The 13,151-nt window shown below is 59.8% G+C and overlaps 2 protein-coding genes across 2 annotated transcripts in view; both read right to left on the reverse strand.

Moving 5' to 3' along the window:
* Positions 1-58: 58 nt before the first annotated feature.
* Positions 59-7,774, reverse strand: LOC135296321 (E3 ubiquitin-protein ligase TRIM7-like). The gene is made up of 7 exons (XM_064412564.1): positions 7,330-7,774; positions 6,263-6,349; positions 5,744-5,974; positions 3,790-3,812; positions 3,388-3,503; positions 3,116-3,151; positions 59-2,111 (listed from the first exon to the last, which is right to left on the reverse strand). The coding sequence occupies exons 1-7, from the start codon at positions 7,735-7,737 to the stop codon at positions 1,597-1,599; spliced, it is 1,416 nt and encodes a 471-aa protein (XP_064268634.1). The 5' UTR covers positions 7,738-7,774; the 3' UTR covers positions 59-1,596.
* Positions 7,775-10,291: 2,517 nt separating this feature from the next.
* The window catches only part of LOC135286691 (uncharacterized), a 34,445-nt gene continuing 31,585 nt past the window's right edge, over positions 10,292-13,151 (reverse strand). The window contains exon 23 of the mRNA XM_064399827.1: positions 10,292-12,138. Within this exon, the coding sequence (XP_064255897.1) occupies positions 11,045-12,138 (1,094 nt within the window). The 3' untranslated portion in view covers positions 10,292-11,044. The remainder of the gene's footprint in view (positions 12,139-13,151) is intronic.

Here is a 13,151-nt window from a genome sequence, read left to right on the forward strand (position 1 = left end):
CGCCCCGGCCAGTAGGAACGGCGGCGCCGCGGCCAGGCCCCGCCCACGGCGGTTGCTTGGCGTCGCTCTGGACCAATAGAAACGCAAGGGAACCGGAGTGGGGGGAATGCGCGCCAGAGTGGGGGAAGGACTACATTTCCCAGAGTCCCTAGCAGGCGCGCCGCGTTACCGCTCCCTGCGTTGCATGCTGGGGAATGTAGTTCCCGCCTCACAGCGGCGCCCCTTTGCCGCCATGTTTCCGGCCGTCTCCCTTTAGCTTGGGCGTGAGGGGAAAAGGGGGAACATGAAAGAAAAAAGGCACAAACTCAGCAGATAACACCGCCTCACTAAGACAAAGAGCCCTCCTCATATATTTCTCCTCAAAGAGCCCTTCCCACATAATTTCTCATCAAATGAGAACAAAAGCCATTTATGAGGCGTTTGGTGAGCGGCTGGGGAAATAAGGCAGTGCACATCCCTGTGACACCAGGATGGGGTTCACAGACAGAAGAGCAGGAGAAGGGAGACGTGACAGTCCCCCACTTGTACTCCACATAAAATCTTGCACGCCAGATCTCAGAGATCGCCATCACACCCCCAGCTCCCGCTGCTCTTCCAGGTGCCCTCACTCCTGATATCGCTTCCTGAACATTTTCCTTTTTACAAACTTTTTGAGCAGTTATCACCACTAATGCATAAGGCATTGCCTTCCTAAGCCAGGGATTGTGGGTTCTGTCCCATCTGGGGTGCCAGAACTGAGGCCTTATGGAGGTTGACCTGTAACAGGGGCTAGACAGAGTTAACAAATAAAGCAGGTATTTAGTAAAACGCCTTAATGGCTACATCTTGGGCAGCACAAGAGCCTGGCCAGGGCTACGCCCAAGATGGACCCAAAGTAGGCACAAAATGGAGGAGCGCTCACGAAGTCTCTCACTTATAAGTTTTGGTCTATTTGCATATTGGAGTTAATTGTCCAATTACAGCTTTAGGTTATGAAGTTCCATCCGCTTTGTTTCTCTCTGTTCAATTCACCGTTGTTTTTACTTTTTGGGCCGGGCCTTTGTATCCTCGGTCTCAAGCTAGAAAAAGATTGTTTTGTCTACCTACCCTGTGAAGAGAACTTGCTAACACTTAACATGAAGCTCAGAACTACGCACCAAAGCAGCACAGAATCAAAAAAATATGAAAGCTAAAACTCAAGGCACCATTATCATGGCTCCAGCCTGGCTTCCCGAGTATGGGATGGCTGCACCCTCCAGGCCAGCCCAGCCCAGCTGCCACCAGCCCTGCAGTGCTGCCAAAGGCTGGCATGGACAATCAGAGCCCCTTCCCTCCTCCTTCCCGATTATTCTGTGGTCTCAGTGCCCACAGGGAGGGGTAGGACACCATCACCACGGCATCCAGCCAGGACAGCACCACGCTGACACCCCCGGGCAGGACAGCACTTCTTTAATGTTCCAAAGGATTTAGAAGGAGGAGATGCAGAAAATTGCAGAGAGGATCCAGCCCAGGCAGAGCTGCAGTGGGGCTGCAGTGTGATGCCGTGTCATTGGCACAGCTCCTCCCTGCTCAGCCAGCCAAGGGCACGGGCAGGGGCCCGGCAGCCATCCCACCCTGTCAGTCACACACCCGGATCTGGGTTTTTTCTGAAAAGACCCAAAAATATGGGAAGACTTCCTCAGTGAAAGTGGCGTCCAACTGCAAGATCTGGAACATGTCCTCTGTGTTGTAGAAGGTCACTTGGCCCGCTTCGTAGTCCAGGCAGACCCTGATTCTCTGGAGTTTTTCCTTGAGTGCCAGCGGGTAAGGGCTCATGCAGACTGCTCTGTACTGGCCCCTCCAGTCCAACTGCAGGGCCCAGACATTCTCAAATCTGTGCAGGTCGAGAGACTCCTTCCTCGGCACGGACTCCATGGCCACCCCCAGGGCCCAGCAGCCCTCTTCCCCGACCTCCACCTCCCAGTAATGCCTCCCAGACGTGAACCCCTGGGAGCCCAGGATACTGAGGCTGGCCGTGAACCTCTTGGGGGTGTCAGGGAGGTATTTTTTTCCAGCGCTGTACCGGACCGTTTTGCAGTCGTCTGAAAGGATCAGGCAAGGATTCGCCGTCTCTGGGTCCAACCTCACCTGCTCTAAAGGAGGACAGAAACATCAGCCTGTGCCTGCTGAGAAGAGAACCAGCACCTCTCCTCCACCACGGGGCTGGGACGTGTGCTGGGAGCACCACGGGCACTCCTGCAGCCCCCTCGGGTGCCATGGGACACGGGACCCTTACTGTCCCCACAATGGCACCCAAGGGGGAAAAGATGTTCCCTGAGGCAGGACTGAGCCAGGCAGTGTCCCCACATGCAGGGGACAGACACCATGGGCTTTACTAAACCTGCTCCCAGATCTGCTGGATATTGCAGCCTGCGGGGAGCAGTGCATCCCGTGGGTGTCAGCAGGCACTGCTGCAAGGCAGGAGGGGCCAGGCCAGTCCCTGCTCCGGTGACAAGGGCTCACCCAGCTGGGAGCCCTGCTCTGCTCTGCCCAGCAAGCAGGCAACCTCGCTGCAGAGCCACAGCTGCCCGTCCACAGGGATGTTCTGCTGCCATCCAGTGGCCGTCCCACAAGGCCACACAGGTGGCACTGTGCAGTGTCACCACCCCAGAGCCTCTGCTAAACCCACTCCTCCAGGGACGGCAGGGGGAAACTGAGGCACGACTCTCCTGTGCTCAAGGGCATCATCCCAAAAAGGGAGAGTGTGGAGAGGGGGCTCAGCAGAAATGGTGCCAGCCAGACCTCAGCCCAGCAACGCTGCATCATGTGGAACCTGAGCATCTGCAAAAGCACTTCTGAACATGCCTGAAAGCCAGCTAAAATCATGTACAGCCCCTCTGCTTAACTGGGCACAGCTGACACGGCCTCCTGCTGTCCTGGCCCTTGCCTGGTGTCACAGGACAGCATCCCTGGCACTGCCTGGCACAAGGACAGACCTGGATTTTAATAGCAGGCCTTGTCAAAGCAAGAGGACCCAATTCTAGACAGATGCTGGGTTTAGAGGTGGTGTGAGCCTATCTCTGCACCAAGGACACGAGGACACTCATCCTGGAAAGGATTTCCCCCTCAGTTGTGCTCATCAGCTCCAGAAACTCACCCCTTATGCCCCAGTCTATCTCTCTCCGCAGGCTCACTGGAAGAAGGAAAGGAAGATGCATGAGTGTCTCTCCTGTGGCTCCTTTCCTGCTCCCCTTCAGGGCAGCAAGGCAGATGTGGAGCCCCAGGCTCCAGCAAAGCCCATCCCGGGGTGGTTCCCATCTGCAGCAGCTGTTCTGCTCCTGAGCCCCAGGCAGAGGCACCAAGCAGTGAGGATTTCCCACTGCCAGCCAAGCCCAGGGGAAGCACAGCACAGAGCCAGCACGGCTTTACCTCTCAATTTATCCACCATGTCCACAAGCCACTGGCTCTTCTCAGAGAGGCTCTCAATGCTCCTCTGCAGCTCTGGGGAAACCGGCTCTGGGATCGGGGCCTTGGCTGCCTCACAGCTGAGGGGAACAGGGAGAGGAGCTCAGAGCCCAGCCACCAGCCAGGGCCAGGAGGGAAACAGGGAAATCCCTGCAGCCACAGATCCCAGGGCAGCTGTGTCCCTGCTGTCAGCACTGGAGCCCCATCTTTAGGAGGGCTGCAGTGGCCTCTGGTTCCTGGTAACGTCTCATGAAATCCCAAATATCCTGCAGGGCAAACCACCTCCTTCCCTGCTCCTGCAGCGCTCCCAAACCTCTGCCCAAAGGAGCTGAGCAGCAGGAGAGGGACACCGAGCCTGCTTCATACCTGCTCAGGACTGTGCCAACATCCTGCAAGAGAGAAAACACAGGTGAGCTGTGGCACTGCCGAGGGACAGGGAGCTGCAGTGGCTGCCCAGCTGTGTCAAGCAGGTTAAGGGGGCAGGGGCTCAGCCCACACCTCATCCCAGCCCTCCCAACCCACAGCGGGCACAGCACAGTGCCACACAGGGGTGTCACAGTGTCACTGTGCAGTGTCCCAGCCTGGTGTCACACTGCAGTGTCACACTGTCAGTGTGCAGTGTCCCAGCCTGGTGTCACACTGTCAGTGTGCAGTGTCCCAGCCTGGTGTCACACTGCAGTGTCACACTGTCAGTGTGCAGTGTCCCAGCCTGGTGTCACACTGTCAGTGTGCAGTGTCCCAGCCTGGTGTCACACTGCAGTGTCACACTGTCAGTGTGCAGTGTCCCAGCCTGGTGTCACACTGCAGTGTCACACTGTCAGTGTGCAGTGTCCCAGCCTGGTGTCACACTGTCAGTGTGCAGTGTCCCAGCCTGGTGTCACACTGCAGTGTCACACTGTCAGTGTGCAGTGTCCCAGCCTGGTGTCACACTGTCAGTGTGCAGTGTCCCAGCCTGGTGTCACACTGCAGTGTCACACTGTCAGTGTGCAGTGTCCCGGCCTGGTGTCACACTGCAGTGTCACACTGTCAGTGTGCAGTGTCCCAGCCTGGTGTCACACTGCAGTGTCACACTGTCAGTGTGCAGTGTCCCAGCCTGGTGTCACACTGCAGTGTCACACTGTCAGTGTGCAGTGTCCCGGCCTGGTGTCACACTGCAGTGTCACACTGTCAGTGTGCAGTGTCCCAGCCTGGTGTCACACTGTCAGTGTGCAGTGTCCCAGCCTGGTGTCACACTGCAGTGTCACACTGTCAGTGTGCAGTGTCCCGGCCTGGTGTCACACTGCAGTGTCACACTGTCAGTGTGCAGTGTCCCAGCCTGGTGTCACACTGCAGTGTCACACTGTCAGTGTGCAGTGTCCCAGCCTGGTGTCACACTGTCAGTGTGCAGTGTCCCAGCCTGGTGTCACACTGCAGTGTCACACTGTCAGTGTGCAGTGTCCCGGCCTGGTGTCACACTGCAGTGTCACACTGTCAGTGTGCAGTGTCCCAGCCTGGTGTCACACTGTCAGTGTGCAGTGTCCCAGCCTGATGTCACACTGCAGTGTCACACTGTCAGTGTGCAGTGTCCCAGCCTGGTGTCACACTGCAGTGTCACACTGTCAGTGTGCAGTGTCCCAGCCTGGTGTCACACTGCAGTGTCACACTGTCACTGTGCAGTGTCCCGGCCTGGTGTCACACTGCAGTGTCACAGTGTCAGTGTGCAGTGTCCCAGCCTGGTGTCACACTGCAGTGTCACACTGTCAGTGTGCAGTGTCCCAGCCTGGTGTCACACTGTCAGTGTGCAGTGTCCCAGCCTGGTGTCACACTGCAGTGTCACACTGTCCGTGTGCAGTGTCCCAGCCTGGTGTCACACTGCAGTGTCACACTGTCAGTGTGCAGTGTCCCAGCCTGGTGTCACACTGTCAGTGTGCAGTGTCCCAGCCTGGTGTCACACTGCAGTGTCACACTGTCAGTGTGCAGTGTCCCAGCCTGATGTCACACTGCAGTGTCACACTGTCAGTGTGCAGTGTCCCAGCCTGGTGTCACACTGCAGTGTCACACTGTCAGTGTGCAGTGTCCCAGCCTGGTGTCACACTGTCAGTGTGCAGTGTCCCAGCCTGGTGTCACACTGCAGTGTCACACTGTCAGTGTGCAGTGTCCCAGCCTGGTGTCACACTGCAGTGTCACACTCTCACAGTGAGATGTCACGGTGTAACAGCACACTGTCACAGCACGGTGTCACAGCACAGTGTCCCACCATGGCCCCTGGCTGCAGAGGGTGCCAGGTGGGTGTCCCCAGCCCAGCAGGGGTCACAGTGCCCAGGGGGGGATGCTGCCTCACCGTGAGGAACTGGACCGCCGGCTGGTCCCGCTTCTCCTGGATCTGTGCAATCACCGTGTCCAGCAGCGACTGCCTCTCCAAAACCCTGGACGTGTATTCCTCGCTCTTATTGACCAGCTCCTGGAACTTCTGCTCCAGCTGGGCCAGCAGCATCTTCTTCTGCTCCTCCATGCACCGCTGCAGCTCCTCAAAGGTCTCGGGCACACGCTGCAGCTCCCACATCACCTTCATCTGCAAGGCACCGCACGGAGGCCCTGAGCCCAGCCAGCCTCCGGCTGCCTCCGCAGGGACACGGCTGCTGCAGAGAGGGGGCAAGGATCACACAGAACTTGGAACAGCAACAGCAGGAAGAACATAGAGAGGTGTGGCAAGTCTGGATGTTGATGGGCCAAGGGAGGCCGTATGATATTGGACAGAGAAAAGAACGCTGGCATGGATAAGGAAATAAATATATATGGGGAGAGGGAAGGTTGGGACATTCCTGGGGAGACGTGGGTGAGCGGTGGGAGAAACACACACCTGCAGGTCTTCACTTTTCTGGTCTCCTAGGTGCTTCCATTTTTCCTTCTGTTCTTGTAGAGAAAGCAAGTTGCCCTGGAGTGTCTCCTGGCATAGGGATAAAAAAAATGGCATTTCTGTTAATTTGGGAGTGACATTCACGGGAGGGGGATGAGGTCACCAAACAACCCCTGTGGAGACAATCCCAGTCTGGGGAGTCACTGGGGGTGACCCCTGAGTGCCTGGCAGTGAGGTTTGACCTCAGAGACAGCAACCACCTCTCCAACCTCACTTTAGTCAGGCTGGGGAGATCCCCATCCACAGCTCTTATGGCCAGAAACATTTCTGGAATAACTTCATGTGGAAACCCTGGAGTTTGTGTTTCTTTAAATTGTTTTTTAATTAGAGAAATCAACTTTCCAAGTTGGAAGTGTGATTTCTGGGAAGAGGTTTGCAGTGACAGTAGCAGGGACTCAGACATGCCCCATAAATTTGCTGGAGCATTAACAAACTCCTCATGCTCTGAGTCAGCTCCTGCGTTGCAGCAAGCCGAGACCCCAGCCCACACTGTGGGGGAGAAACCTGGCTGGGGACATCTGGGGCACAAGGGGACACAGAGGGGAGAGCAGTGAGAGGGAGCCGGGCTCCTGCGTGGGCTGGGGCCAGGCGATGGGAGCACCAGCAGCCCCAGCAGGGTGGGGTACAGCCCCCAAAGTGGCAGCCAGACAGGGAGCGCGGGCAGCAGCCGGCTGAGGCCCCAGATCCGTGGCTGGCCAGGGACACGGCCTCAGCTGGGTGTGCAGGGCAGGCAGAGCCGTGCCCTGAGGGAAGCGCACACCCTGCTCAGAGGAGACCCAGCCACGCATGGAGGGGGCCCAGAGCCGCACCCAGAGCAGAGCCCAGCCTGTCCCTGAAGGCAGCCCCGGTGCGTGCCCGGACAGGGCACCGAGCTGTGCCCACAGGGCACCCCAGCCCCTGCTGTGGCCGGAGGGGACCCTGATCTGTGCCCCTCGCCCGCCCCACGCGGCCAGCCAAGGCCCCCAGCCCCTCCCCGAGCCCCCGGCCCCTCTCGCGGCGCCGCCCCGTACCCGCAGCTCCCGGGCGGCCTCTTCGGCGGGGCGGACCCGGTGCCGCCGGTGCTCGGGCCCGTCCCGGCAGAGCGCGCAGAGCAGCGCGGCGCAGGGCTCGCAGAACAGCGCCAGGGGCTTGCCGTGCTGGGCACACCGCGGCCGCGCCGCCACCTCCTCCAGGCACCGGGCCAGCCCGGCCACGTTACCCAGGGGGCGGATGGGGCGCAGCGAGCCCGGCTCCACCGGGGCGCGGCACTGCGGGCAGGCGGCGCAGCGCGGCGGGTTCCCCAGCACGCCCGCCAGGCACTGCCCGCAGAAGCTGTGCCCGCACGCCGTGAGCACGGGCTGCTCGAACAAATCCAGGCACAAGGGGCAGGTGGCCTCGGCCACCAGCTGCTCGCGCAGAGCCAGCACCTCGTCAGCCATGGCCGCCACCGACGGGACCGGACGGAAGGGGCCGGGCCGGGGCGCGACGGAAACGGGCCGGGCTGCAGGGCCGGGAACGGGCTTGGGGGGTGTGTGTGTGTATAGGAGTATGAGTGTGTTTGTGTTTGTGTATCCATGTCATCACACACGTGCCTCCCTGCGCTCCGGCCCGGCCTGCTCGCCCGGAATCCCCCCAAGCCCCGGCTGCTCCGGGCAGGAGCGCTCCGGCCTCCATCCCCACACCGCGTGGCTCCGGCGCCTCTCCCAGTGTCTCCTGCACTCTCAGCCCAGCTGCAGAGCAGCAGCAGCAGCAGCAGCAGCAGTGTGAGGGAAGCAGAGCCCCTCGAGCCGCCTGGTGCTTCTCGGCCTGCTGGGCCCACGCTGGCCCTGCTGTGCTGCTGCCCTGGGCCCAGCGCCGGAGGGTGCCGGGTGCCCAAACCGCGGTCCCGCCTTCAGCCGTCGGTTCTGCTCCTCCTCCACCCTCCTGTGCTGCCAGCCGGGGCCCAAGGACTGTTTTGGGGAGCACCATCCACCTCCTGACATGATAAAGCAGTCGAACAAATCCCTCTCCAGGCGCTTACTGCCCTGCCGTGGCCGTGCCCTCCTGAGTGTCCCTGCCACCCACTGCCAGCTTCCCTGCCCCGGCGGGTGCCAGGCCCTGGGCCAGCAGCTGTGACAGGCCATGACAGCGCTGCCAGACCCTGGCCACTGTCCCTGCAGCACCCCGGGGTGACAGCCTGATGTCCCCACTCATCTGGAGCCCCTGGGCTGCTGCCGGGGGGTACAGTACCCATCTCACCCCCAGGTGGGGACAGCGGTGGCTCCTGCTCGTCCCCTGTTCTGGAGCTGCTTTCTGGCTGCATCTCTGTCCAGTTCTTCCAGCAGCCCAGGGAAGGCTGGGTGAGTGTCACCAGTGGCCCAAGCTGCAGGGACAGGAGCCATCGAGTGCGTGTGCCACATGGGACAACGCTGTCTGTTGTCACCACCGTGCATTTCAGAGTCCCTGCCACCTGCACTCAGGGCCGTGCTGGCCGTGTGGTCCCACTGGCACGGGAGCTGTCTCTGCAGAGGGATTGGTGACATTTGAGCTGTGGAAGGTCACTGGGATGTTGTTAAATCCCAGCAGTGTCCAGTGGCTGGGATTTAGAGCCGTGTGTGGCGGGCGAGGAGCAGCACGAGGGGCAGGAGCTGCTGTGTGGGGCCAGTGACACAGAGCAGGGCACGGGCACTGCCAGCCGGGCCACACCAAGGTCCTGGCACTGCCGGGGACAGCCAGGCTGGTACAGGCACCTCAGCTGGTTCATTACCAATAGAAAGCTGAATTTGCCCATTCATAGGAAGAAAAAAGGATTCTGCCAGGTCCATGTCCCTGCCAGTGTCACGGACAGGAGCCACTGAGAACCAGAATCAGTTCTGCTTTTCGTTTCCTCCTTCCCCATACTTGCATCCAGTCCTGGTGAGGGGGATGCAGGGAGGCTGCTGAGGGACACAGGGCTGCAGCCAGGCCCTCCTGTCCTGCCCCCACACCTCCCTCCCAGCACATCAGCCTCACCACAGCACTTTTCGTGGAATCCCAGAATGGTTTGGGTGAGCAAGGACCTCAAAGCTCATCTTGTTCCACCTCCCCGGAAGGGCAGGAACACCTTCCACTATCCCAGATGCTCCAAGCCTCATCCAGCCTGGCCAACTTCCAGAGATGGAAGTGTCAACCCCTGTCTGACAGCACGCCCTGACCTGAAACCCCAAACTTCATCCAGGGAGTTGCAGGCACCACCCCAGCAGTGGAAAGGCAGGAACCCTGGCAGGATCCTGCCCCAGCAGCCCCAAAATGCTCCTGCCCACAGCGATGAGCAGCTGGTGGCTCTCAGCGGCTCCATGTGGCTGTGATGCCCTCTGGCACATTCTAGCACTGAAGAGGCCTTAAATCCCAACTTAGGAGGGGTTCATACACCAGATTTTGGATGAGAACTTTGGTTCTGCAAAGGCATTAACAGGTCCTGACAACTTCTCCCATCATTGCTCTGTTTATTGATGCCACTGTCCAACATGACATCTGACAGCACCAGGAGGGAGCCCGGTGTTCTCTGGGGAGCTGGTGTCACCAGCCCAGCTTCAGATGGTGTCACCACCGCAGCCCCAGCCCTTTGGATGGCTCTCACCAGCCACAGCCCAACCTCAGGAGCTGATGCCAGGACAAGCTGGGATCCCCGGGAAGCGAGCTGCTACAAACAGGAGCTCAGACCAACAGCAGGGAGATGGATCGTGTCCCACCCACCCTGGCAGCAGGTGCCCAGGAGCAGGGAGGTCTTTCCTTGGAGCCAGCCTGGAGCTGCTCCTGCCATTGAGGAGGGCACAGTTGATGCCCCCAGCAGCGGCTCAAGGACAGCAGAGCAGTTAAACACAACAAAGTCTTGCTCTCAGTCCCTGCTGGCCCCACAGCCAGACCCACAGCACCCCATGCCTCGGGGGCAGCAGGGCCAGCCCCCGGTGGGAGGACTGAGCGCTGTTAATGAGGGTTTGGGGGAGCCTTGTGGAGGGGTCCTACCAGAAAAAGGGTCTTTTACTGCAACTAGAATTTTATTCTATTGTATAATTCAGGAGTGCATCACAGCCCCGCGAGCCGGGCAGGCACCTATCAGCGCTTCCAGTCTAGACACACGCAGAACTTCCTCATCAGCTGCATCTGTTAATTACTCACCTCCCCCCGCTGGAGCTCCTCCTGTCACATCCAGCCCGGACGAGGCAGCACCTCCACAGAGCTCCTGGACAAAAAGTGACTGTGCCAGAATCAGCCTACAGAGCAGTTAACAAAAAAAACCAACAAAACAAAAAACCCAACAAAACAAACAAAAATCAAAACTGAAAATAAAATCTTGCCCATCCTAAGGTTGCTTATCAAATAAAAAGTTCCTCCACATTTATTAAAAAAACCAAACAGTAGATTTAAAAAGCAGTTACGAGTTCTACTCCGGCAAAACACCCTGTGTACAGGTTTCTTTTGTTGGTGGTTTGTTTGCTCGTTGGTGATGATTCCCCCTAAATCAGCTGCTTCTGTTAATTTTTTTATACATATAATCTTTTAATTTTGCCGCGCGTTGCTTGCTTTAATTCATTAATTTATTTCCAATCAGCCGAGTCTCCACCAGACCAGCGGCGCTACCACACAAAGCTTCCTTGATGTCCATGCCCTGAGCCGGGGTGGGGGGAGATGGATGGAGGGAGGGAGGGAGAGATCAGTGGAGGAGAAGGACGAGGAGGAGGAAGGGAGGGATGGAGGGAAGGAGGGAGAGGAAGCCTCGGCAGCCCCTCACTCTCCCATGTGCGTCCTCAGGTGGTACTTGAGCGACTGCTTGTAGCGGAAGCACTTGGTGCACTCGGTGCAGGGGTAGGGCCGCTCGCCGGTGTGCGCCCGCTGGTGCTCCAGGAGGTGATGCTTCTGCGTGAAGTTCTTGCCGCACTCGGTGCAGTGGTAGGGCCGCTCGCCCGTGTGGATGCGCTGGTGCTCCAGGAGGTGGTGCTTGCGGATGAAGCCCTTCCCGCAGACGGCGCAGGCGTGCGGGCGCTCCCGCGTGTGGATGCGGTAATGGTTGGTGAGCTTGGACTTCTCGCTGAAGGTCTTCTCGCACTGGCTGCACTGGTAGGGCCGCTCGCCGGTGTGAGTCCGCTGGTGCCGCAGCAGGTGGGAGGGCCGGGTGAAGTTCTTGCCGCACTGGGGGCACAGGAAGGCCATCTCGTTCTTGCCGGCGTGGATCCTCTGGTGCATGAGCAGGCTGATCTGCAGGCGGAAGCTCCTCCGGCACTCGCCGCAGGTGAAGGGCCGCTCCCCGACGTGGGTGATCTGGTGTTTGCTGAGGCTCGACTTGTGGCTGAAGCTGCTCTCGCACTCGGAGCACTTGTAGGGCTTCCCCGGGGGCGGGGGCCGCGCCGGGGGCTTGAGGCCGTGCTCGGGGCGCCGCGGGACCCCCACGCCGCGGCGCGTGTGGCTGCGCTGGTGCAGCAGGAACTGCTGCTTGTTGCGGAAGCTGAGGTCGCACTCGTGGCACTCGTAGGGCCCTTCCTTGAGGTGGTTGCGCTGGTGGATCATGAAGTTGATCTTGAGCATGAAGCTCTTGCCGCACTCGGGGCAGATGTAGGGTCTCTCCCGCGTCCGGTTCCGCTGCTGGCCGCTGGCCGGTTTCATGTCCCCGGAGTCCCTCTCGCAGGCCGACGGCTTCCTGACGCGGGCCAGGCTGCGGGGCTGCGCCTTGGAGCTGCACTGCGCCTCGCAGCCCAGCCCGGCCTCGTGGCTGGGGAACGCCGGCGCCTCGCTCCGGCCCGAGAACATGGCGCACGGCTCCAGCGTGTCGGGGTCGTCCTCCTCCTCCTCCTCCTCCTCCTCCGTCTTGATCACGATCCCGTCCTCTGAGGGGGAAAACCAAACAGCATTAGGGTCACTGGGAGGGATGAGGTGGCCTCGTATACCCCTGGGTGCTGCAGAAACGCCTGCATGGGTTCCTGCAGCTGTTTGTGCTCTGGGAGCCAGCCTGTGCCACAAATGGGGCTGCAGGTGGAGCCCAGAGTGCTGGGATGGGCCATGTGCCCCCAAACATGGAGTTCAGACAAACCACCCCGGCCAGGCTCCTCTGGAGGGTGCGCTCCAACCACCTGCCAGAAGGTTTGGCAACTTCGTGCTGCAGGATGTGAGGGATAAAAGCACCATGGGTTCGGCAGGGCTCGGGTGGCTGAGTGATTTCAGAGCAGCTCCATCTGCTGCCCTTTCAACAGGCTGCAACAACACCCTGGCACGGCACCGCTCGACAGAAACAACGCCAGGCTGCCAGCTCTGCTCCGGGGACAGCACAGCCCGCCTGGGACTGTCCCCTTCCCTCAGCCCTGCTGCCGTGTGCTGTGGTGAGAGACCCACCCCTCTCCTTCCCAGAGCACCCAGCAGTGGGATGGATCAAGAGTGGGATGGATGGCAGCAGGCCGGGCTCCCCTTCGTGACACCAAGGCCAGAAGTGAGCCGGGGACTTTGTTTGGTGAGAGCAGCCATCCCAGGGACACACGGCAGGAAACACAGCCAGCACAGCCCAAGAAAAGGCCCACAGGGCATCTCTCATGTCACCCCACACTGGACTGTGAGCCAGGCCTAAATGCTCTCCCAGGAAGAGCAGCTACACTTCCCCAAGAAAAGGAAACCGATGGGAGTGGATGTCTCAGAGCCATGGGCCTCTTCCCTCTGAGGAAGGGAAAATCCAGGTCCTTCTCCCTGCCCCCTCCATGGGCCTGGGGGCTCAGCCCCCATCCCGGCCAGCATGGCTGCAGCTCCTGCCCAGCCCCACCAGCTGGGCCGTGCCCTGGCAGAGGCAGTGGCTCTCAGACACGGATCAGCTTCAGCCCCTGGTGGCTTGGCTGGTTTCCCTCACAAAGCCTTG

The sequence above is a fragment of the Passer domesticus genome, chromosome 1 (genome assembly GCF_036417665.1).
Source record: "Passer domesticus isolate bPasDom1 chromosome 1, bPasDom1.hap1, whole genome shotgun sequence".
Taxonomy (NCBI): Eukaryota; Metazoa; Chordata; class Aves; order Passeriformes; family Passeridae; genus Passer; species Passer domesticus.

Excerpts from the sequence above, each read along its gene's own strand:
- LOC135296321 (XM_064412564.1), bottom strand. The coding sequence starts at position 7,737 with ATGGCTGACGAGGTGCTGGCTCTGCGCGAGCAGCTGGTGGCCGAGGCC. Across the intron at positions 6,350-7,329 it reads AGGCCGCCCGGGAGCTGCGG|GAGACACTCCAGGGCAACTT; the intron begins GTACGGGGCGGC and ends TCCCTATGCCAG. Across the intron at positions 3,152-3,387 it reads CATGGTGGATAAATTGAGAG|TGAGCCTGCGGAGAGAGATA; the intron begins GTAAAGCCGTGC and ends TCCTTCTTCCAG.